This window comes from Aulonocara stuartgranti, assembly GCF_965226115.1.
Source record: "Aulonocara stuartgranti genome assembly, chromosome: 9".
NCBI lineage: Eukaryota > Metazoa > Chordata > Actinopteri > Cichliformes > Cichlidae > Aulonocara > Aulonocara stuartgranti.
In genome coordinates, this window is record NC_138960.1 from 36453354 (window position 1) to 36480117 (window position 26764).

At 44.6% G+C, this 26764-nt stretch overlaps 1 protein-coding gene across 8 annotated transcripts in view; it reads right to left on the reverse strand.

Annotated features, from left to right (window-relative positions):
* The window catches only part of LOC309714356 (receptor-type tyrosine-protein phosphatase mu-like), a 220385-nt gene that overhangs the window by 112085 nt on the left and 81536 nt on the right, over positions 1–26764 (reverse strand). For all 8 annotated transcript variants that reach the window (XM_082546726.1, XM_082546722.1, XM_082546725.1 and 5 more), the window contains exons 10-14: positions 10823–10976; positions 9770–9945; positions 9493–9602; positions 9203–9404; positions 8539–8641 (exon numbers count right to left, since the gene is read on the reverse strand). In XM_082546726.1, coding sequence (XP_082402852.1) covers positions 8539–8641; positions 9203–9404; positions 9493–9602; positions 9770–9945; positions 10823–10976 — 745 coding nt within the window. The remainder of the gene's footprint in view (positions 1–8538; positions 8642–9202; positions 9405–9492; positions 9603–9769; positions 9946–10822; positions 10977–26764) is intronic.

Genomic DNA, 26764 nt, shown 5'->3' on the forward strand with positions numbered 1-26764 from the left:
CTTTTGTCAAAGCTGGAAAGGCTCCTAAAGAAAGCTATTCCCCAACTCTCTGTGAATGGTCCTCATGGACATTGATCAGTGGTTGTTGATCAATGGTCATGAGAATTTGCATAATTATGATTAAGGAACCGACCTCCCAGCCCATTGTTCCCTCAGTGGGCTAGTTTCAGTCATTATTTACACAAAACGCTACGTCCAGATGAACAGAATCAACTTTTGGAAATATGGTATCTAAGCAGACTCTTACTCTGGATGGCATTACCTTGGCTTCCAGTAACACTGTGAGGAACCTTGGAGTCATTTTTGACCAGGACATGTCCTTCAACGCACATATTACTTTGTCTGGCTATCGGACAAAGTACCGGACTCCGCAATACAACTGCCGGGGTTCTCTGTGCACCGCGCGGACAGGTCACAGGATCTTACTGGGAAAAGCAGAGGCGGTGGTGTGTGTTTCATGATCAACAACAGCTGGTGTGATTATGCGAACGTGCACCCGGTCAAATCCTTCTGCTCACCGGACCTGGAGTACCTGATGATTAAGTGCCGGCCATTCTGGCTACCGAGGGAATTTACAGCAGTGATTATTACGGCTGTTTACATTCCCCCACAAGCCGACACTGACCGTGCACTCAGGGAACTGTACAGCGCGATCAGCAGCGAGGAAACCGCACACCCAGAGGCAGCGTTTATCACAGCCGGAGACTTTAATAAGGGAAACCTGAAGAAAGTCTCACCCAAACTCCATCAACACATCCTTTTCAACACACGTGGAAACCGGCAACTCGACCACTGTTACACCTCTTTCCGGGATGCGTACAAAGCCCTCCCCCGCGCCCCATTCGGCCAATCAGATCACCGCTCCATCCTGCTCCTGCCCGCCTACAGGCAGAAGCTGAAACAGGAAGCTCCAACCCGGAGGGCGGTGCACTGTTGGACGGACCAATCGGAGTCTGCGCTGCGGGACTGTTTTGATCACGCGGACTGGGAAATGTTTCACGTGGCCGCCAGAGACATTGATGAATACACAGACTCAGTCTGTGGATTTATCAGGAAATGCGTGGAAGATGTCGTCCCATCCAGAACAGTTAAATCCTTCCCAAATCAAAAACCCTGGATTAACGGAGATGTTCGCGCGGCACTGGCGGCACGGAACACCGCCTTTGCCTCCGCGAACACATCGGACTACAAACACGCACATTACCAACTCCGGAAGACGATCAAAGCAGCCAAACGTGAGTACAGGGACAGGGTGGAGCAACAGTTTGACAACCCTCGGAGTATGTGGCAGGGACTAAACACGATCACAGACTTTAGAGGGAAAACCAGCACACCGCAGACCACGGCCTCTCTGTGTGAGGATCTAAACGTATTCTACGCTAGATTCGACACAGCGAACACCATGAGACCAGACAGTGTGCGCACCGCGGATGACGTCAGTGCGCACACTGTGTCTGAGGAGGATGTGCGGAAGTGCTTCAGGAAGGTGAACGCACGCAAAGCTACAGGTCCGGACGGGATTCCCGGCCGCGTCCTCAAGTCATGCGCGGCTCAGCTGGCTGGAGTGTTCACACACATCTTCAACCTTTCCCTCTCTCTGTCTGTAGTCCCAGCCTGCTTCAAAATGGCCACCGTCGTCCCTGTACCCAAATCCTCCACCATCTCCTCATTGAACGACTGGCGACCTGTAGCCCTGACCCCCATCGTGAGCAAATGCTTCGAGAAGCTGGTCAGGGACTTCATCTGCTCTGCACTACCCGACTCACTGGGCCCTCTACAGTTCGCATACCGCCACAACAGGTCCACTGATGATGCCATAGCCCTGACACTACACACTGCCCTGTCACACCTGGAGAAGAGAGACACGTATGTGAGGATGCTGTTTGTAGATTACAGCTCAGCATTCAATACCATCGTTCCCTCGAAGCTGGACAGGAAACTGCAGGATCTAGGACTGAGCAGCTCCCTCTGCAGCTGGATCCTTAGCTTCCTGTCTGACAGACGCCAAGTGGTCAGACTGGGCAGCATCACCTCATCCCCCGTCACACTGAACACTGGTGCTCCACAGGGGTGTGTACTGAGCCCTCTCCTGTACTCACTCTCACCTACGACTGCACGGCCACTAACAGCTCCAACATCATTGTGAAGTTTGCGGACGACACTACAGTGGTGGGTCTTATCACCAACGGTGATGAGACGGCTTACAGGGAGGAGGTCAGCGCCCTGACCCACTGGTGTCAAGACAACCATCTCACCCTCAACGTCGCAAAGACAAAGGAGTTGATAGTGGACTTCCGGAGGTGCAGAGAAGTACACACCCCCATCACCATCAGTGGCGCTGCTGTGGAGAGAGTGAGCAGCTTCCGGTTCCTTGGTGTACATCTGGCTGAGGATCTTACGTGGTCAGTACACACAAACAAAACAGTGAAGAAGGCGCAGCAGCGCCTCTTCTTTCTCAGGAGACTGAAAAGATTCGGCATGAGCCCCCGCATCCTCAGGACCTTCTATCACTGTGCCATTGAGAGCATCCTCACTGGATGCATCACCACCTGGTATGGCAACAGCACCGCCTACAACTGCAAAGCTCTCCAGCGAGTAGTGCGGTGCTCTGAACGGATAATTGGAGGTGAGCTTCCCTCCCTCCAAGACATCTACAGGAAGCGGTGCCTGAGGAAAGCGGGGAGGATCATCAAGGACTCCAGTCACCCCAGCCATAAACTGTTCAGACTACTTCCATCAGGAAGGAGGTTCTGCAGCATCCGGTCCCGTACCAGCAGACTGAGAGGCAGCTTTTTCCACCAGGCCATCAGACTGCTGAACACGTCATAGACACCTCAGCTTCACTACTGGAACTTTAACATTATGCACTCCATACTGTACAGTAACGCCACTGTTTTGCACATGTCTCACTCTGTATATTTTATATATTTTATTATTATTATTATTTTTATTATTTTTTATTTTTTTACTATTTAATTTGTAAAAATGTGTATACACACACACACACACACACACACACACACACACACACACACACACACACACACGTAGGAAAATATTTAGTATACACATCCAGAAATGCATACACTATTATATATTGTACATATATTTATTAGTTTCAGGTTGGCCATTCTTGTATTTTGCTCGTTTGTGTTGTTGTGTTTGCACATCTCTGTTGCTTGTGGGGCTCGCACACAAGAATTTCACTCGCATGTGCTGTACCAGTGTGCCTGCACATGTGATGTGACAATAAAAGTGATTTGATTTGATTTGATATTAAACAAATATGTAAGACTGCTTTCTTCCATTTGTGCAACATCTCTAAAGTTAGAAATATCCTGTCTCAGAGTGACGCTGAAAAACTAGTTCATGCATTTATTATTTCCAGGCTGGACGACTGTAATTCATTATTATCAGGATGTCCTAAAAACTCCCTGAAAAGCCTTCAGCTGATCCAAAATGCTGCAGCAAGAGTCCTGACAGGGACTAGAAAGAGAGAGCAGATTTCTCCTGTTTTGGCTTCCTGTTAAATCCAGAATTCAAAATCCTGCTCCTCACATACAAAGTCTTAAATAATCAGGCCCCATCTTATCTCAATGACCTTGTAGTACCATATCACCCTATTAGAGCACTTCGCTCTCGCTCTGCAGGCCTACTTGTTGTTCCTAGAGTATTTAAAAGTAGAATGGGAGGCAGAGCCTTCAGTTTTCAGGCCCCTCTTCTGTGGAACCAGCTTCCAGTTTGGATTCAGGAGACAGACACTATCTCTACTTTCAAGATTAGGCTTAAAACTTTCCTTTTTGCTAAAGCATATAGTTAGGGCTGGACCAGGTGACCCTGAATCCTCCCTTAGTTATGCTGCAATAGGTGTAGGCTGCTGGAGGATTCCCATGATGCACTGGGTGTTTCTTCTTTCTTCACACTTATTAATCCCCAGCTCTCTTCCACAGCATGTCTTTAGATATGTGCCAATTCCTCGGCCGCATCCTTTGGAGGCCGCATTTGAAGGCCGATTACGTCACAACCAGGAAATGAAGGGTGCTCCAAATGCGTCCTTTATTTCCCCAGATTTGAAGGATGGGTCGGGTGTATTGTTCGTGGTCCACCATATCCCAGAATTCCTAGCGCGGCCCCGCCAATTCCAGTTTCCAAATATGGCAGAAGCAACTTATTCTTATTACTCTTTGAAATATTTTATTAATTCAATTATTATTTATAATATTTGTATAATAATATAAAATACTTTTCAAATGCGGCAATGGAGTATATCTGCTCGGTTTATCAAGACATCACATATTTGTAAAAGTGCTCTGATGTGTTTGGAGACGTCTGTTACCCACCAGCTCAATAGTTAGCCGGGAGCTCGAGGGTCACTGAAGCCGGCGAGTGCAGCGGACTCCCGGCACATCATTTCAGATCCCCATGGTCTTCACTACTTAGGTTAAACATGATATATAAGTCACTATGATAACTTATAAATGTACATTTTTGGCTTTTTTCAATGTTTCATTTGTTCCTGAGTAAATCGGTTTGGCTGAGATTAAAGTTTTAGTTTTCACACAGTTGAATAAACATCAACCTGATTAAACAGAAGTGTGAGATGGTCGAGAGTTTACTCCTGTTATATTTATAGTGTCCTGTTATATTTTAAATAACAAGGAGCAGACAGCCGAGTTTATTAAACTCCACCGAGACAGCGGTGACGCAAAACTGAAGGCTCGACCGTCCAATTTCACAGCCAATTTCACCGGCCTTCAGAGAACCCGGCCTATGTGGGCCGGGTCCTCTGAAGGCCGGCTTAGGAATTGGGACATGTCTTTATCCTGTCTGCCTCCCCTCACCCCAACCAGTCGCAGCAGATGGCCCCGCCCCTCCCTGAGCCCGGTTTTGAGGTTTCTTCCAGTTAAGTTTTTCCTCCTTACTGTCACCAAATGCTTGCTCAAAGGTCAACGTCTGATTGTTAGTGTTTTCTCTGTATAACAGGATCTTTCATTGGGACAACTGCTGTGATTTGTTGCTGTATAAATAAAATTGAACTGAACTGAAGTGAAAGTATTGTGGCTCTAGAGTAAACTTTCTTTTCCAGCAGAAGAGCCTGTATGTGGTTTATACTGGGCTGCACCTGAATGCAGCACGGTTAGTTTTTAAGACGGCGTGTGTCCCTAGGGACGCTGGAAACAATAGTTGTGTTTTTCATAGGAGTCCAGTTCAGGACAGAAGTTACATATCAACACACACACACACAGTTTCTGACACACATCTGAAGGTGTGGAGGGTGAAACTGCAGTGTTGTCACATTTCCTGCTGGACAGGAAACTAATGGAGGACAGGAAGGCGCACAGACACAAACACACTGTTTTTAATTCGCCTCTGAAAGGAAGAGAAGAAGAACAAATTGGATCATTTCTGCCTCGTTCTTTCAGTTCTCCTCCCCCCCACATCTGTCTCTTTCTTTATGTCCTTTCTCCAATCACATTTCACCACGCTCGAGTCGCAGGACTTGTTGTGTGTGTGTGTGTGTGTGTGAGACAGTAATCTGATTACAGCTGCAGGTCGCTGCCGGCAACACCTTTTGTCCTGTGATGCGCGTATCCTACATACGCGTGTGTTTGAATCTGTGTGTGCGTGCCTGAAGGCCAACACACACTGTGGTGTCAGAGAGAAAGTTAAATATAAACACGCAGACCTTAAATCGTATCTCGGAGCAGCATCTGTTCAATCTGATGGATTTCACATCAGACATCATGTCGATTAACACAGCGCAAATCACACACACACACGCCTCGCCCCTACACAAAAGGAAAAACAGATCTCGCTTCAGCTGAAAAGATCCATTTTCCTCCTTTCAGCTTCCTCTTTCTTCGCCCCCACTCAAACACAAGAGTCACGTTCGAGTGACTGATCTGCAGCGTTCGCAGCGCTCTCTCGCTGCTTGCACAGAAAACACGGCCACTCGCTGAAGTGGCGACGAGCACGTGCAGGTGCTTCCGTGAGATTCTTTTCAGACATCTAGCAAACCAAAGAAAGCTGAAGTGGAACTGGAACTGCTCTTGCTGAGCAAACGCAGGCAGGAATAAACAGCTGACATACACCTCCAACAGCTTCACTGGGTTTCATCCACCCAGTCATCACACAGCAGTGGCAGCACGGTTGCCTCACAGTTTAATTCCACCATCAGGTCTTTCTGTGTGGAGTTTGCACGTTCCTCCTGTGTTTGCGTGGGTTCTCTCCCAGTCGTTGTCTGTCTCTATGTGCTAGCCCTGCGACAGACGGGGGCCTGTCCAGGTCCTACCCTGGGGCTGAATAGGCTCCCGTCGCGCCCCTACATGGAGGGTTGGTGACGTCGGGCTGCTGTCTGGTGGTTAGCTACAGAGGTGGGGTGAGGTTAAACTGTTCTCACTTAATGCTGAGGGTTCCTGATGGGTGGAGAGAAACGCCGTCATATGGACCAAACTCCATCCAAAGAAGGTCTGAGAGGATACACACAGCTCGAAGCCGACATTCATGTTTGGATGACTTCAAATCGCAACAACAGTCGCTTTGTAGTGTAAGGAAGACCCTACACTGATCCTCGGCTTCATGGCTCAGATATGTGGAGTCAGCGAGCGTACGAGCTGCACTTACACTAACTGCAGAACCAAAAGCCACGCCCACTGCCACAGCCTACTCCACGCTCGTTAACACAAGCAGTACATCAGTAGATACGCACAAGCGTCGAGGCCACCAGCTACCCAGCATGCAACACTTTGTGTGTCTCTGCACGCGGGGCTGCTGCAGTATCACGGAAAGACTCACTGTGATTATTTCACAATGACACTTTTGTGTTTTTCATCTTTTTTTTAGCAAATTATTCAGAATTAAAATGAGTAAAAATCATTATTTATACAGCACCAAATCACAACAGCAGTCACCTCGAGGCGCTTTATATTGTACAGTAGATCCTACAATAATAGATACAGAGAAAAACCCAACAATCATATGACCCCCTATGAGCAAGCACTTTGGCGACAGTGGGAAGGAAAAACTCCCTTTTAACAGGAAGAAACCTCCGGCAGAACCAGGCTCAGGGAGGGGCGGGGCCATCTGCTGCGATTGGTTGCGGTGAGAGAAGGAAGACAGGATAAAGACATGCTGTGGAAGAGAGACAGAGGTTAATAACAGATATGATTCAATGCAGAGAGGTCTGTTAAAACACAGTGTCCTCATTATCATAGAGACTCCGTGAGGTGAGATCTCGCGTGGAACTCCACACTGAGGGAAATGAGCAGTTATTTCATGGTTCTTCCATTTGCGAATTATCGCACCACCTATTGTCATCTTTGTCCTGTCATCTGTAGCCCATTCCAGCCTTGTGTAGGTCCAGTCTCATCCCTGACATCCTTGGAAAGCTGTTTGGTCTTGGTCATGGTGCAGAGTTTGAATCTGGACATACTGATTGCTTCTATGGACAGCTGTCTTTCATACAGCTAACGAGTTGAGAAGGCTCCCGGTGTCAGCTCCTTACCTGTATGAAACACACCTGGGAGCCAGAAATCTGCTGATTGATGGGCACAGTCTCTATGGAGATGGGTTTTTGGAGGGGTAGCAGGAGGAGGGAAGCTGCAGAGAGGCGTGTAAGACTGCAGCTCTGCTTCCTGGTCCCAACTCTGGATAGTCATATTTTGGGGGGGTTTAATAAATTTGTCCATATTTCTAGAAATGAGAGCTGCTCCATCCAAAGTGGGATGGATGCCGTCTCTCCTAACAAGACCAGGTTTCCTCCAGAAGGTTTGCCAATTGTCTATGAAGCCCACATCGTTTCTGGGACACCACTCAGACAGCCAGCAATTTAAGGAGAACATGCGGCTAAACATGTCACTCCTGGTCTGATTGGGGAGGGGACCAGAGAAAACTACAGAGTCCCACATTGTTTTGGCAAAGTTGCACACCGATTCAATATTGATTTTAGTGACCTCCGATTGGCGTAACCGGGTGTCATTAGATTAAGCAAATATACCTGCCAGTCTCTCCATTACAGCTCACCTTAGTGTCTCCACCTTTAGGTCACTGCTCTTGGCCTGTAGTCATGTGACAAGCAGGTGTTCATTATCAGCGGCAGAGCCTACCTGTCTGAGACGCCGTCTCACACGCTGTTTCCTGTCTGTTTGTAGTGTGTGTGTGAGACTGACACATTAACTGATAATCCCTGGGTAATCCTCTGTGTTAGAAGTGGGCTTTGATTAGCCCCGCCCGCTGATTGTTAATTAACCAAATCCCTCGCTAAAGCCCGATGACAGAGCCCACTCAGCTGTTGACATGACGACTGTTACTGCAGATACCGCCTCCCTCTGGGCAGCAGTGAGTGTGTGTGTGTGAGACAGTGAGTGTTTTTTAATTTCAGGACAAGTCTTAATTTCCTGTTAGTGATGTGAGCAGTTTGTCGCCTGACTTCCTGCTTCAGGGCGGTACACGTCGGCGCTTTAATCTTTAACAGCAACGTCATGAAATGTTCATGGAGTGGGAGATTGATGCTGCTGAATATTTGAACAGGTACATTACCTGACCGGGGCCCCACGGCTCTGAGCGGGCTTCAGCAGGACGGTGACGGTGGAGTCGGTCTGATTCAGAGGAGACTCCTGATCGTACGCCGGCATCAGAGGAGCTGAAGAGGAGGAGGAGTTACAATATGTTCAGCTCATTCCCTCCTGATTTACCTTCACACTGAAGCAAAGAGTGGAAATGACTCAAAGGCCTGGCGAGGAGCAGAACCACACCCGAGCGCACAGGACACAGTGGAATCAGCTGATTCCTTCCAGCTCGACTGTTTGTGTCGGGAAAACCCAGGTCCGGTCTGCCTGTTTACTCTCACCCGCCTGAACACTGTGACTGAAAGCTCCGTGGGATTAAACGCACGACTGGCTTTTCAAAATAAAATGTCAGTAAGAGCCAGTGAGAAGCACTATTGAGTTAACCCTTTCTCACCCAGCCCAACTTGTTTTGTAGTTTTGGCTGTAAAATGACATCTTTCAGGAAACATTTGAATTTTCTCTCTACTCCAGAGTTATGGTCATGTGACGCATATTTCTCTGTCCGTGTTGAGACAGCAGAAACTTGTGAACGCTTTGTGCTACTGTGATACACAAAATAAGCTCACCTTGTCTTCCTTCATTGCAGTCATTTAAAGTAAAAACAACAATCTGAGCTCTTAGTTTGACAGTCCTACCTGAGATCTTGGTGGTAAACTGGGTGATAACAGGGGGCCCAAAGCCTTTAACAGTGGAGGCTCTTATTGTGAAGGAGTAGGTGGAGCCTGGGTAGAGGCCGGTGAACATGTGGCTTGTCTCATTGGCCGGTTTCAACACCCTGCCGCTCTGATTGGACAGGTCAAACTCCGTGTCGAAGGAGCTCAAGGCTTTGTAGGATATCTGGGGAGAAGACAGACATCGGGACCCAGATGACTCACGGGGTCTGACTGGGAGACTGCAAAGCCTGCTGGGAGTTGTATGTATTTACCTCATACTGCCGGATGAGGCCGTAGGTCTGCAGCGGTTCCCTCCAGCTCAGGCTGATCTGCTGCTCGTAGCTGCTGCCGAGGATCGAGTCCACGGGGACTGCCCCGGGAACTGAAACCAAAATGTCACCATAGGTTACCATCGGAGGACAAAGCAGTAGACTCTACTGTGTTTCTACTGTGAAACTGTTGTGACTCTACTGTGATTCTCCTTTGATTCTACTATATCTCTACTGTGACTCTGCTGTGATTCCACTGTGACTCAAGGGAGAGTTTTACCATCCTCGTCTGTCAGCACCAGAAGCTCCTCGCTCTCCTTGCGTCCTTCGGGGTTGCTCAGGATGAGTCTCAGGCTGACGTTGGTGAAGGGTGGAAGGTTGCGTACGGTGTGCGTCGGCATGGTGCTCCTTGTGTCATACACCTCCTCCTCCCGCACCTCCTCCTTTGCTGGCTCCCTGCAGGAGAAACAGCAGGTGCTTGGAAAGAAAGCAGCTAGACTTTAAGTTTCATCTGAGAAGCTTCTTCAGTTCTAAACCAAATAGTTGAGTGGTATTCATCTATTTATCAAGTTGTCCCTTATGAGGGACCCACTACTGATCATGTGACTCATCACATTAGCCAGTGGGTGAAAAAAAGTCGTGGGTCATTATCAGCAGAGGTTTCAGGTGAACCAACTGTGAGATCTTGCCCCACTCCATCATGTGACTTATTAAGATCAACGGCCCAGGATGTGAGTGGGTGTTTAGGCATCTGGGAAGGATTGTAGATGGCAGACAGTTGTGTCGTAAGCCCCGCCCTCTGTTCACAGTGGACATAGATGCTTCTTTCACTCGTCTCTCAAACCATCTGTCTTGTCTGTCCAACATGTGGACACCGGCATACTCGAAAGAGTGACCTTTGGTAACACCTGACACCTCAGCTGATAATGACCCACACCTTGGCTCATGTGGTGAGTCACATGATCAATACAGGTTCAATGACCCTCATAAGGGACACCCCCACTAGGGTTTAAATACCTGGGACTCTCCACCATTTGGTTTAGAACTGAAGAAGCTTCTCGGATGAAATGAAACTTAAAGAAGTACAGTTTCCTTCTTTCCTAGCACCTCAGAGCCCCTCCTACCTTCACCTGTTCACCACGCCCTCCATCCAGCTGTGGTCCAACTCTCTATCTCTAATTTCTGCTGGACCCTCCTTCTCTTTTTGTATGATTACTCTCTTCTGCCAATCATTGGCCCCTCCCTCTCACTTCATTTGGTTCATTACTATCTCTACCATTGGGACCTCCCTCTCTTCACCTGTTGGCCCCTCCCTCTTGCTTCCTGTGTGTACCTGCTCAGGGCCCCTGCAGGTCTGTAGCGGTACTGCACAGTCAGGTTGTAGCTGTAGCAGCGTGTCACGTTGTATCCGAATGGTTCCCAGCGAACCGCCACCTGTTTGGACTGGATGTCAACGACTTCAAGACGCCGTGGGCCGTTCATCGGATCTGAAACCAACACGGAGACCACACAAACAGGAACACGTGATGAGGATAATGAATTGAGACACACCTGTGCTCACCTGTACCCCTTCTTATCCTCTCCACAATGATGAAAGTAAACTGAAGCTCCTGCCCTGTTGCTGCTGTTCTTAACTTCTGATGGATGTAAACATGTTTTCTTTGACGGAGGATTCGGGTGTTTGTCCTTAAACTGAAGGAAGCAGTGTGAACGTCACGTTGTCACGTCTCTAAAATCCTCTATGTGTGTAAAGTGAAAACAGAGCTGGCGAAGGGCTCAGCTCCGCTCTGCTGCCAACTGTCGCCAAACCGGCGCCTTGCTCTGGGGTCAGTCGGTGCTCAGCCAATCAGAGTTGTCAGGACCTGACCAGGTGACCTCCATCTGAGTTTCTTCATCGCTCAGCATTTTTATCGGCACGCCTCGTCTCCATCGGCTGACCTTCCTGTTGGTGTTAATGACTGAAGCAGCATGTGTCAAATGCAACAGAACAGCTCACTGCATGCACACAAAATCACAAACATAACTATGCTTCTTACCAAAGCACGACTGCAAATCCTGACATGCATCTACATGTCCGTAGGAAAAACACCTCGCTACAGTCTGCTTCACTTATATCTGGGCTTTGCTTTTCCTCACTTCTAATATGAAGTAATCCAGCCAGTGAGACGATGTGAAGAAAATAAGGTGTGCCATCTCTTCCTCAAACCTCTGTTTGTTTCTTTTTGTTGTCCATCACACACGTCCATCTGTTTTCTTACGGACATGCTGATGGATGTTAGGACTCCCAGTTGTGCTTCGGTAAGAAACGGTTATGTTTGTGGTGTGAATATTTCGAGCTGTTGAAAGAAAGATGATTACACTGCATAAAATAGCTGACGCTCAGCACATTCGACCAGACGAGGAAAAATCCAGCCGGTCGGTCTGGTGACTCAAACCAGCTCTCCTCCTCCTCCACAGTCCTCGTTTATAACGTGCTTTACAAACATCAACATCACAGCTAACAGCTGGATTTTACCGTTTCAGTGCAGCTAGCCAAACAGTGAACAGCCACTTCCTGCCACAGACATAGACAGTAAAGTGGACAGTCTGTCCTGGTTCAACATGAACTCACTGCTGCAGCACTAAAGTGATCCCCTCACACTCACGTTTAGTTTAAGTGCCCTTAATTTCCTCTGAGGTATCCATCCTGTCAGTAGTTAGCTAACATAAAGTAATGCGAGTCTGTTAGCACCAACCAACCAATCACATGACGTCACATCCCATACTGACAGAAGATGGCGCTGAACACGACCCAACATCACAGACAGACTTAGGTCCAGGCTCAGTGAGGTATATTAGCCTTTATGTGTAAAGAGTTTCATTTCCCCGTTAATGAGTGAAATTCTGGGATTTTATCAGCAGGTATCTGTGCCTGTGTGATGCTCCCCTACAATATGATGATCAGCTGATAATTCAGCACTCCACACAAACATGGAAAAAGAAACAGATGATTAGCAGGGATTGTGTTTCCCAGTCACCCTGCATGTTTCCTGTTTATCACGTGTGTCTCCAAACAGGCAGAAACATATAAAACCAGTGGCTGTTAACTAAACCCGAACCTTGCAGCATCACCAACATCCAGCTGGATAGAAGCCTGAGGAGTGGACCAATGGGTATCCAGCACTGCAGACTCCACCCTGACGCTTCACTGAGGACGGAAACAGACTTCAACTCAAACTTTATTAACACACAGCATGAACACAGATGGAACCATCTGGGAACCATTACAGCCCGTCCAGTCTGGGCTCCTCAGAGGGGGGGGGGGCACACAGAGCCCCCCCCCCCTCCCCCCTCTGAGCCTCCAGCAGAGACTTTAACCAACACTGGAAAAAACCCGAGCTCCCTCTGAGACACAGAGAGGGAGATTAAAGGAGGCTTCGAATTGAGCGCGCTCACACACACGCATTCACACGCACACACACATACACGCACGCGCGGGCACACACACACACACACACACACACACACACACACACACACACACACACACACACACACACACACAGTCTTTCTAGTGGCCAATCTAAGTGCTTTATTTCAAGATGACAGACAGCGTTCCACTCAGAGGGGGAATGATAGATGAGAGCAGGAAAGAGCAATTTCTCCTGACAAACCCCTGTGTGTGTGTGTGTGTGTGTGTGTGTGTGTGTGTGTGTGTGTGTGTGTGTTCAGGTATTTTCTGCAGCTGGTGAACAATACCTTTCCTGTTCTTTGTTGTCGTTTGTGGTTGTGTGTGTGTGTGTGTGTGTGTGGGGCACAATAACAGGAAAGAAGTTTTCTGTGCAGCCGCAATCGACCACACACACACACACACACACACACACACACACACACACACACACACACACACACACACATACACACACACTGCAGGCTTTTAGCTGAACACAATAGAGGCACTTGTGAGTTTCTGCACCTCGATTGTTGCTCTGAAAGAGAGATGTCGACTTAAATGCTCTGTCTGCAGGGAACACACACACTCACACAGCGACATCGCTACGGCAACAATGTGGGTTGGGGGTCAAGGGAAGGAGGGGGGGGAGGGCATTGAGGTGGATCCCATTACCCATAATCCCCGAGGGAAGAGTGAACGCTATCACATAAAATCCTCCCATTCCCCTCTGATCAAACCTGTGTGTGTGTTTGTGTGGTCGTCATGGTTTCCATCCCATCATTTTTTGGGCTGACATTTAAATTACTTGGAGCCAGTGCACCCAGTTGCTGACATCACCAGGTAGTTTTCCACAACATGGCAAAAACTACAAATGACAACCGTCAGGAACTACAGAGCGCCATGTTCACAGCATTCACTGATTACACCAGTGTGTATTCAGATTACTGATTACACCAGTGTGTACTCAGATTACTGATACTTTGATAAAGCTCAGATTACTGATGTTAGGTCAGACTGTGACAGTAAGGTGAACCTTTTGCGAGGTCAGACACCTGCAAAGGTAAGATGCTAACACCAACCTCCAGACTCAGAGTGAGCTCAGGGAACTGTACAGTAACGCCACTGTTTTGCACATGTCTCACTCTGTATATTTTATTTTATATATGTTATTTATTGTTTACTCTATTTAATTTGTAAAATATGTGTACACACACACACACACACACACACACACACACACACACACACACACACACACGTAGAAAAATATTTAGTATACACATCCAGAAATGCATATACTATTATATATTGTACATATATTTATTAGTTTCAGATGTAGCCATTCTTGTATTTTGCTTGTTTACGTTCTTGTATTTGCACAACTCTGTTGCTTGTGAAGCTCGCACACAAGAATTTCACTCACATGTGCTGTACCAATGTACCTGCACATGTGATGTGACAATAAAAGTGATTTGATTTTGATTTGATTTGATTTGAACGGAGATAACCAGCCAATCAATCAATCAGGACAGTAATCAATATATCTTTTTTTATCTTCTTCAGGTTTATTTTCTTTTAAAGGAAAATTAGATATTAGTAATAGCAAAAAAAAAATAAATTATGTTATATTGTTATATTATTCTATATTAAATTATTTATTTATTATTTAAAGGAGTCCCAGGCTTCTACCTTTCTACCTTTAAAACCCACCACCAGCCAAATGGCTGGTAGGCTTTTAGCTAGGCTTTAGCTTCAGCCAAGTGGAAGCTAAATTGGCTAGTCATTCATATGTAAATTAGGTTGTTAGCTGGGAATTCTGGAGGGAGGGGAGTGGGGGTGTGTGGATGAGGGGGTGGGGGAGCTGCTAAAAGCTGTGAACTTCCTTTTGTGTTTCATCTTGATGCATTCTCAATCATCCAGGGAAATAAATCTCCAAAAGTCACCAACTTGGAGTGTTTCAGTTTGCCATCTTAGGCAGAAATCAACACACATGGGTGTAGGTCCTTTGTTGCTGAGATTTATTGATAAAAACAGTACAAAAAACCAACCATTTGTACACATATTTACAAATAATAATAAAAAGTGAGTGAGTACATTTCAACATTTTCAGCAATCACTCACAATCCTGGCACTGCCATGGTATCTGTAGTCTGCATTTACCACATGTGTATCTGTAGCAGTGAACACATCGCACAGTGGCCTGATTTTTCTTGCATTTGTGTTTGACCTGACACGTGGCTCTTTTTCCAGGACTAGGTGTGGAGGGTTGTGTCCGAAGCAACTGTTCTTTTCTTGCCTTCTTCTCAGCTACATGAGAGTGAGCCAACTCTCTTGCAAGCTCCACCACATTTACATATGAATGACTAGCCAATCCACTAGTGGATTGAGGAATTTCCCTGCGAATCTTGTTGACTGTGCCGAGGATGGTGGTTTTCAGTCTAAGAAGTTTTTGCGCAAGTGAAAGCGATGTGAAAAAATTGTCCGTGGTAACATTTCTGCCCTTGTCTAGGAATGGTTCCATCAGCCTCATTACTACATTTTCAGAAAGTCTCTCCCCAGTGGGACGATTGGGGTCCTTGCCAAGATATGGGAAGACATTGCAAATGTACTTGGATTTTAGGTCGCAAGCCACCCAAAACTTGATCCCAAACTTGTCAGGTTTACTTGCAATATACTGCAGGAAACAGCACCGAGTCTTTGATGGGAAAAGCTGTTCATCAACGGTGATATGTAGACCAGGGTTGTAGCACGTGATGCAGTTGGTGACCAATGATCCCCACACACTGGAAATTGCAGCGAACTTATCAGTCTTTGCTCGATTTGCTCCATTGTGGCATCAATCAGACCACTGGTATAATGTTGAAATGTACTCACTCACTTTTTATTATTATTTGTAAATATGTGTACAAATGGTTGGTTTTTTGTACTGTTTTTATCAATAAATCTCAGCAACAAAGGACATACACCCATGTGTGTTGATTTCTCCCTAAGACGGCAAACTGAAACACTCCAAGTTGGTGACTTTTGGAGATTTATTTCCCTGGATGATTGAGAATGCATCAAGATGAAACACAAAAGGAAGTTCACAGCTTTTAGCAGCTCCCCCACCCCCTCATCCACACACCCCCACTCCCCTCCCTCCAGAATTCCCAGCTAACAACCTAATATACATATGAATGACTAGCCAATTTAGCTTCCACTTGGCTGAAGCTAAAGCTTAGCTAAAAGCCATTTGGCTGCTCTCCGGGTTTTAAAGGTAGAAAAAGCCAAATGGCAGTCCGTGGTGATGTAAGTGTTAATATTTCAGTTTTCTGGGTCTTTGGAACTCAGAAACCAAATGAATTAGAAGGTGTGGTTATGGACAATTTCTTTTAAGATTTATAGACTAAATGTTGAAGTGCTAAATCTGATCAGAAGACGATGAAATGACCTGGCTGACTTTATCAAAGTAAAGCTGCCTTCCCTCCTGGGTCCGGTGTAAAGAGCTGCTTTTCTTTTTTTCTTATTCTTTTTTTCTATTTTCTTATTTGGACTCTGCTTGTAAATCTGTCCTCGACGTAGGCTCCTTGGCTAACTGATTTTACCAGAGCCGCTAGAAAAGAATGTAGAAGATGTGAAAGACGGTGGAAAAAAGAGAAAGCTCTTAAGACTAGCTGGAAAGTCTATCAGAAAGCAGTAAAGGCTGCCAAGCACTCCTATTTTTCCCAACTTATTGCTGCCAGCTTGCATAACCCTCGTGTTCTATATAAATCTAGAAATTCTGTACTTAATACAGAAGGCTATGTTCTTTTGCACTCTTCTGAGGTTATGTGCAATAAGTTTCTTAAGTATTTTGTGGACAAGATTGCTAGTTTGAGACCTCTGACTCTATCTATTGCTGACCCAGCCATGCATGGTTCTTGCTCAGGTTTGTTCTCTGCTATTTTACCAATTCTTTTACCTGATTTAGAGAAACTTGTGCTGAATGCTCAACTGTGTGGCTCTCCAAATGACGTTGTTCCTCCCCGTTTTCTCAAAAAGGGATTTCCTACCATCGGACCACACATTCTGAACATTATTAATACTAGTCTTTTGTCTTGGTGCATTGTCAATCATCCAGGAAAGCAAATCTCCAAAAGTTGATTCTGTTCCTCTGGACGTAGCTACAAAACGCTACGTTCAGATGAACAGAATCAACTTTTGGAGACTAGTCTTTTGTCTGGTCAAGTACCTAGGGAGTTTAAGCATAGTCATACATCCTTTACTTAAGAAACCAGGCTGCTTCATGCCCTGGAGGACGGGGCTGTGGCCCCCCCACACCCTCTAGCAGATCATTACATGAAGGAACCTTTTAAAAAACAAAAAACAAACGCGTCCATGCTCACAGATGTACACACGGGTGATCACACCCACAAACTACACCCTTTTTGGCTCCTACCTCAAAGCACACTGTGTTCTGTTGATCTTATGTGCTGCACAATAATGTTTAACATTTAGTATTTACTGTCATATTCCCATATATCATTGTGATGTTGTTTATTCTATTACTCTTGTTCTCTTCTGCTTGTTTTCTTTTTTCTTTCTCAGCAGGTGATCCAGGTGATTGATATATGCTTTTTCTTTTCTTTTATTCTTCTTTTTTTTTCTTTTTCTGCTCATTCTGTTGGTTTTTGGTTTTTGCCCTTCTCCCCCGTCCCTCTTCTCAGCTGTTTCTCTTTCCCTCTTTCTTTCTCCCCTTGGCTTAATCCCCTCTGCTTTGGGGTGTTCCACAGGGATCTATTCTTGGGCCGTTATTGTTTTCACTGTACCTTTTGCCTCTTGGCGCGATTTTCCAAAAACATAAAGTGTCATTCCATCTATACGCAGATGACTGCCAGTTTTATTTACCTTTTAGTCATTCTGATAGTTTCCCAAGTTGACCTCTGCTTTACTGCCTTAGTAATGTTAAAGCATGGATGGCCAAAAACTTTTTAAATTTTAATGATCGGAAGACGGAAGCGATCTTATTTGGTCCAAATCATTTTTCTCACGCTCCAGATGTTGATCTTGCCACTTTGACTTCCCATTTAAAGAGTTCGATCACAAATCTCGGAGTAAAAATTGATTCTGCACTTACCTTTGGTCAGGTAAACGGGGTGGTAAAATCAGCATTTTATCACCTCAGACGTTTATCAAAGGTTAAGCCCTTTCTTTCCAAGCGTGACTTGAAAAGTGTTATTCACGCCTTTATTTTTTCACATTTAGATTATTGCAATTCTCTTTTAATAGGGGTTGGGCAGGGCACTTTATCACGCTTGCAACTAGTGCAAAATGCTGCGGCACGATTTTTAACTGGTAGAAGGAAATTCGACCACATCACTCCGGTTTTGGTCTCTCTACATTGGCTTCCAATTGAATTTAGGATCCGTTTTAAAGTCCTTTCATTGGTTTTTAAATCTCTAAAGGGTCTGGCACCTGTTTATTTGTCTGATTTGTTAAAGCCCCATGTCCTCATTCACTCGCTTCGGTCAGCTGAGCAGCTGTTGCTGCTTTCAGTCCCAAAGTCACGGCTGAAACTTATAGTAGACCGGGCGTTCTCTGTTGCAGCACCGATGCTTTGGAATAGCCTTCCACTCCATATTAGACAGGCTACATCAGTGCCAGTTTTTAAGTCCAGATTTTTAACCTATTTTCCAACCTATTTTTATTCCCTGGCTTTTAACTCTGTGGGTAACTGACATTTTATTTATTAATTTTATTGTTATGTCTGCTTTTTGCTATTTTATTACTATATTTATATTTGTATTGTACAGCACTTTGGTCTACCAGGTGTATTTTTAAAGTGCTATATAAATAAACGATAATGATGATGATCTTCTGTGGCCTCTGACAGTGGACTCGTCTCTGTGCTTGTCCTGCTAGACCTCAGTGCAGCATTCGATACTGTCGACCATAATATCCTATTAGAGCGATTAGAACATGCTGTAGGTGTTACAGGTACTGTGCTGCAGTGGTTTGTATCATATCTATCTAATAGACTCCAGTTTGTGCATGTAAATGGAGAGTCCTCTTCACACACTGAGGTTAATTATGGAGTTCCACAGGGTTCAGTGCTAGGACCAATTCTGTTTACATTATACATGCTTCCCTTAGGCAGCATCATTAGAAGACATAGCATACATTTACACTGCTATGCAGATGACACCCAGCTCTATCTGTCCATGAAGCCAGATAACACACACCAATGAGTTAAACTGCAGGAATGTCTTAAAGACATAAAGACCTGGATGGCCGCTAACTTTCTGCTTCTTAATTCAGATCAAACTGAGGTTATTGTACTCGGCCCTGAAAATCTTAGAAATATGGTATCTAACGTCTTGATGCATGCTCAAGTTGATTCTGTTCATCTGGACGTAGCGTTTTCAGTGAGAGAAACATTTCGTCACTCATCCAAGTGGCTTCTTCAGTCTCAGCTGACTGCAGGTTTCAATCTTATAAACAGTACATTTGCATAATGACTGAAACCAGAAGTCCAGATGAACAGATTCAACTTTTGGAAATATGGTATCTAACCTGATTCTTACTCTGGGTGGCATTACCTTGGCCACCGGTAACACTGTGAGGAACCAGGATATGTCCTTCAATGCACATATTAAACAAATATGTAAGACTGCTTTCTTCCATTTGCGCAACATCTCTAAAGTTAGAAATATCCTGTCTCAGAGTGACGCTGAAAAACTAGTTCATGCATTTATTACTTCCAGGCTGGACGACTGTAATTCATTATTATCAGGAAGTCCTAAAAACTCCCTGAAAAGCCTTCAGCTAATCCAAAATGCTGCAGCAAGAGTCCTGACAGGGACTAGAAAGAGAGAGCAGATTTCTCCTGTTTTGGCTTCTTGTTAAAATCCAGAATTCAAAATCCTGCTCCTCACATACAAGGTCTTAAATAATCAGGCCCCATCTTATCTTAATGACCTTGTAGTACCATATCACCCTATTAGAGCACTTCGCTCTCGCACTGCAGGCTTACTTGTTGTTCCTAGAGTATTTAAAAGTAGAATGGGGGGGAGAGTCTTCAGTGCGCTGGTTTCAATATCTAATAATTAGTAACACACACACACACACACACACACACACAAGCTGTGGACTCTCATTCTCCACATTACCAGGACATGTTTGTTGCCCACATGAGTCTTTTTTTAATCTTCTGCTGGGTTTAAAAAGCTGAACTCGTCTCCCTCTGCGTTTCTGAGCCTCCCTCTTCCTGTGACCTTTTCAGCCAACACGACCCTGACTGATGGAAACAGATTTCCAGCATTCACCCTGCTGACACACACACACACACACACACACACACACACACACACACACACACACACACACACACACACACACAGCTGGTGCTTTGTTCTCAGTGAAAAGCAGGAAATTTCAACCTTTCAGAGTTTTATGATGAGAACCTCGCTTTCTCCTCCTTTATCACGGCGTTTCTTTGGAGCTGGGTGTTAAACGATTACAGTGAAATAACTTTGCCTCCATAGAATTATGAAACCCGGTCAATATAAAATCGATAGAAGTCATTTTGTTCCACATCGTCCAGCCCTTTTCTTTAACACATATTAACCGAACTGAGCTCATATACTGTAAATGGCTCGTAGCCTAACGCCCCCTACAGTCTGTGGCCATAAACGCTTACCAGCTAATGACATGCTGCAGATATGTGCATAAATCAGTGATGCTAATGTTTTTGTATGAGGAACAAATCACCTTTCATAAAGTGACACATAAACACACACTCAGAATTATTACTGCTCTCTTTTTTCTGTGGATGTTCTGAGGTCACTTCCTGTCTGATGGATTGTCCACACTCTTCCTCGTGCCGCTGTTACATGTGTTCACTTTAAACACCACAGAAGAACAGATTACAGGCAGAGAGACAAGTGATGAACGTCTGAAGGTGACTTTAAGATGAAGGGGAGGAGGAGGAGGAGAGGTTTAATTTTTCATTTCCAGGAGATTTAATATGAGAGGATGGCTGAAGACGAAGAGAGATGAGAATCAGTGATGGATGATCGAAGGCGCTGACCAGAACAGCCGCTTAGTGAGAGAGCAGCTGGAAACCAGTGAATCCAGTCTAAATACAGATCAGGTTCTCCATATCCTGTGACAGGGGAACTTTCTGCCATGAACGTTCTGCTACACATGAACGTTATGGTACAGATGAATGTTCTGTTATACATGAACTTTACGGTACAGGTGAACGTTCTGATATGAACGCTACGCTACACATGAACGTTATGCTACAGGTGAACGTTCTGCTATGAACGTTCTGTTACACATGAACGTTATGGTACAGGTGACCGTTCTGCTACATATGAACGTTACGGTACACATGAACGTTACAGTACAGGTAACATTCTGCTACACATGAACGTCATAGTACAGGTGAACGTTCTGCTATGAACGTTCTGTTACACATGAACGTTACAGTACAGGTAACATTCTGCTACACATGAACGTCATAGTACAGGTGAACCTTCTGCTATGAACGTTCTGTTACAAATGAACGTTACGGTACAGGTGAACGTTCTGCCATGAACGTTCTGCTACAAATGAATGTTATGGTACAGGTGAACGTTCTGCTACACACGAACGTTATGGTACAGGTGAACGTTCTGCTATGAACGTTCTGTTACACACAAACGTTACGGTACAGGTGAACGTTCTGCCATGAATGTTGTGCTACACATGAACATTACGGTACAGGTGAACGTTCTGCCATGAACGTTCTGCTACACATGAACGTTACGGTATAGGTGAACGTTCTGCTATGAACGTTCTGCAACAAATGAACGTTACGGTACAGGTGAACGTTCTGCTACAAATGAACGTTATGGTACAGGTGAACGTTCTGCTATGAACGCTCTGTTACAAATGAACTTTACGGTACAGATGAACGTTCTGCTATGAACGTTCTGCTACACATGAACGTTACGGTATAGGTGAACAGTCTGCCATGAACGTTCTGCTACATGTGAACGTTACGGTACAGGTGAACGTTCTGCTTCAAATGAACGTTACGGTACAGGTGAACGTTCTGCTATGAACGCTCTGTTACAAATGAACTTTACGGTACAGATGAACGTTCTGCTATGAACGTTCTGCTACACATGAACATTACGGTACAGGTGAACTTTCTTCTACAAATGAACATTACGGTACAGGTGAATGTTCTGCTACAAATGAACGTTACGGTACAGGTGAACTTTCTGCTACAAATGAACGTTACGGTACAGGTGAACGTTCTGCTACAAATGAACGTTACGGTACAGGTGAACGTTCTGCTATGAACGTTCTGTTACAAATGAACGTTACGGTACAGATGAACGTTCTGCTATGAACGTTCTGCTACACATGAACATTACGGTACAGGTGAACTTTCTGCTACAAATGAACATTACGGTACAGGTGAACGTTCTGCTACAAATGAACATTACGGTACAGGTGAACGTTCTGCTACAAATGAACGTTACGGTACAGGTGAACTTTCTGCTACACATGAACATTACAGTACAGGTGAACGTTCTGCTACACATGAACATTACAGTACAGGTGAACGTTCTGCTACAAATGAACATTACGGTACAGGTGAACGTTCTGCTATGAACGTTCTGTTACAAATGAACGTTCTGCTATGAATGTTCTGCTACACATGAACATTACGGTACAGGTGAACTTTCTGCTACAAATGAACGTTACGGTACAGATGAACGTTCTGCTACAAATGAACGTTACGGTACAGGTGAACTTTCTGCTACAAATGAACGTTACGGTACAGGTGAACTTTCTGCTATGAACGTTCTGTTACAAATGAACGTTCTGCTATGAACGTTCTGCTATGAACGTTCTGCTACACATGAACATTACGGTACAGGTGAACTTTCTGCTACAAATGAACGTTACGGTACAGATGAACGTTCTGCTATGAACGTTCTGCTACACATGAACATTACGGTACAGGTGAACTTTCTGCTACAAATGAACGTTACGGTACAGATGAACGTTCTGCTATGAACGTTCTGCTACACATGAACATTACGGTATAGGTGAACTTTCTGCTACAAATGAACGTTACGGTACAGGTGAACTTTCTGCTACAAATGAACATTACGGTACAGATGAACGTTCTGCTATGAACGTTCTGCTACAAATGAACATTACGGTACAGGTGAACGTTCTGCTACAAATGAACGTTACGGTACAGGTGAACGTTCTGCTACAAATGAACGTTACGGTACAGGTGAACGTTCTGCTACAAATGAACGTTACGGTACAGGTGAACGTTCTGCTACACATGAACATTACAGTACAGGTGAACGTTCTGCTATGAACGTTCTGTTACAAATGAACGTTACGGTATAGGTGAACGTTCTGTTACACATGAATACAATAAGAACTTCTTAGATGACTTGTCTGATCTGTTGGCTGAAATTATGCCAAAATATGATCATGTCCTTATTATTGGGGACTTCAATATTCATGTGTGCTGCCCTGACAAGCCAATGGCAAAGGACTTTTTAAATCTTATTGACTCTTTTGATCTTGTGCAACCTGTGTCTGTGCCTACACAAAAATATGGGCACACGTTGGACCTTGTTTTAACTCACAATTTACCTGTCTCTAACTTAGAGGTCTGTGATATTGTATGGTCAGACCATAGGCCTGTCTTGTTTGAGGTTTTCCTTCCTTGTACCAAAGTTAATCTTCCTCCTGTTGCTGCTAGGAGCTGTCGTATTTTTAACCCTTCCTCTGCTGGACAGTTCTCTATTGTTTTTAATCAGAACGGCGGCCTTCCTGATTTCATATGCAATGATACAGAAGAGCTGAGTACGTGGTTTTACTCTGTCTGCCAAACTGCTTTAGATTCAGTGGCCCCCTTTAAGCTTAGGCAAGTAAAAGCCAAATCTGAACCCTGGCTGAATGAAGACACCCGGGCTGCCAGAAGAAAGTGTAGGAGAGCTGAACGTAAATGGAAGAAGGATCAACTTCAGGTGTCATACCAAATGTTACAAGACTACTGGAATTCTTACCAGAAAATTGTAAAAGATGCTAAGAGGAAACATTTTGCTGCTATTATTCAGGCAAATTGTCGTAAGCCTCATGTCTTATTCAAGACTATTGACATGGTCCTTCATGCTCCACAGACTGCTGGTGTCGAGTCTTCTCAGGAAATTTGTGAAAACTTCCTGCACTTTTTTATTGATAAAGTGCTATCTGTCAAAGCGCAGACTTCCCAGTCCGTTCTCGACCCTTCTACCCCTGTCCCTAGTTCTGCTGTCTTTGACAGGTTCGAGCCAGTTTCCTTGCTCTGCCTGCAGGAGTTGGTTGCTCACATGAAGCCCTCAGGTTCCCCTTATGATGCTCTCCCTCCTCGATTTTTCAAAGAGGTTTTTCTCACTATAGCATCAGCTGTACAATCCATTGTAAATAGTAGTCTGTCCTCTGGTGTTGTACCTGTCAATCTCAAACATGCGGTGATTCAGCCTCTACTCAAGAAACCTGCTCTTGATCCTGATATTATTGCGAATTACAGACCTATTTCCAAACTGCCTTTTATCTCAAAGATTCTTGAAAAGGTCGTTTACAAGCAATTAATGTCCTTCCTAGAAGAACACTGTATTTTAGAAGTTTTCCAATCTGGTTTTAAAGCTTTACATAGTACCGAATCTGCCCTTTTAAGAGTTTTTAATGATGTGTTTTTGGCAAATGACTCAGGTGACTGTGTTATTATTGTGCTGTTAGATTTAACTGCTGCTTTTGATACAGTGGATCATAATATTTTAATTTCCCGTTTAGAGCAGTTGGTGGGTATGCGGAGTACCGCACTGCAGTGGCTCAGATCCTATTTGGCAGAGCGAACTTTCTCTGTGAAACTCGGGGAGTTTGTATCCTCTGCTGCTTCTCTTCAATGTGGGGTCCCACAGGGTTCAGTTTTAGGCCCGCTTCTTTTCTCTCTATATCTCCGACCCCTTGGGTCTATTTTCAGGAAACGTGGGATTTCTTTCCACTGCTACGTCGATGACTCCCAGATTTATTTCCCACTTAAAAAGATAAATGGCTTCTCAGTAGACTCGCTGCTCAGATGCCTTGATGAAATAAGGGCCTGGATGGCTTTGAACTTTTTACATTTTAATGAACAGAAAACAGAAGTGATGGTTTTTGGTGGCGCTTCTGAGGCCACTATTATAGATCTTGGTTCACTGGCACAGTATGTTAAACCAGTCATCACTAATCTGGGAGTTAAAATAGAGGCAAATCTTAAACTTGAAAGCCAGGTCAGAGCTGTTGTAAGATCTAGCTTTTTTCATTTGAGGGAATTAGCCAAAATAAAACCCATCTTATCGAAACAGCATTTTGAGACAGTAATCCATGCCTTTGTTACTTCTAGGCTGGATTATTGTAACGCACTTTATTTTGGGGTTAGTGATGCGTCCATTAGGCGGCTGCAGGTTGTGAAAAATGCTGCAGCACGTCTTTTAACTGGAACAAAAAGGTTTGAGCACATTACCCCAATTTTAATTTCACTCCACTGGCTACCTGTACATTTTAGGATTGTTTTTAAAATTCTCTTATTTGCTTTTAAATCTCTTAATGGCCTGGCCCCCCCCCTACCTCTCGGAGCTACTACAACCATATACACCTGCCTGTTCCCTTAGGTCCGCCAATCAGCAGCTCCTTAAGGTACCGAAAACTAAGTATAAATCAAATTCAAATTCAAATTCAAATTTTATTTGTCACGTACACAGTCATACACAGTACGATATGTAGTGAAATGCTTGGACAACTGCTCGTGACCTAAAGAAAACAAAAAAGGAAAAGGCTATGAATAAGATAGGAAATAAATATGAAAAATTAAAAAGGTGATCGTGCTTTTGCTGTAGTTGCTCCAAAGTTGTGGAATGATCTACCCTTGCATGTTAGTCAGGCCTCTTCTCTCTCTGAATTTAAAAGTCTTCTTAAAACATATTTATTCGCTGAAGCCTTTGGCATTGATTAGAGGGGTTGACTCAATTTGTTTTGACATGTTTCAATTTATTTTAGTTTTTTAGTTATTTATTTTATCTTATCTCATTTTAATTTTCTTTACTTATGCTTTTAGCATGTACAGCACTTTGTGAACTCTGGTTTTATGTTAAAGTGCTTTATAAATAAAGGTGGTATGGTACGTTACGGTACAGGTAAACGGTCTGCCATGAACGTTGTGCTACAGGTGATCATGCTGCCTCACACTGACACAAACACATTCATGAACTTGCTCGCCTTCAATTTTCATTTCACATTTTGTCTCTCATGTCTGAACTTCATTCCGCAATCATTCCCAGGGGGAAACAAACAGACGCTGCGACTTTGGGACAACGATGTCAGCGTCCACTGAGACATCTATTGTGTTGGCAATCCTCTGAGCAGTGCTCGCTGTCTTTTAGCTCTGGTTTGGTCTCCACCAGCTGCTTGCTTAAAATCAGCTTGGGTCTCACTTATAAAGGCCTGATGACGACTTCTCAGTATTAGACAGCATAATGCTGGAACGTCGGAGAACCAAGCACAGAAGTAAAAGCACTAAAACGTCAGAGAGCTGAGCAGAGCGTGAAAATCTGAGGTGGAAAGAGAAAAAACTCAAATATTCATGTGATATTTTTCTAAAAGCCTCAACAAACAGCACACACACTTTAATGGATGTTAACACACACACACACACACACACACAAAGGTTTTTATTTCATGACCGATGCTCAACTCTTCATCTTTCTATAAGCGGGAGGATTCCAGCTCGGCTCTCCTCGGCTTCTGGGTTCGCTCTGACTTCTGGTGCCACCAAACGTT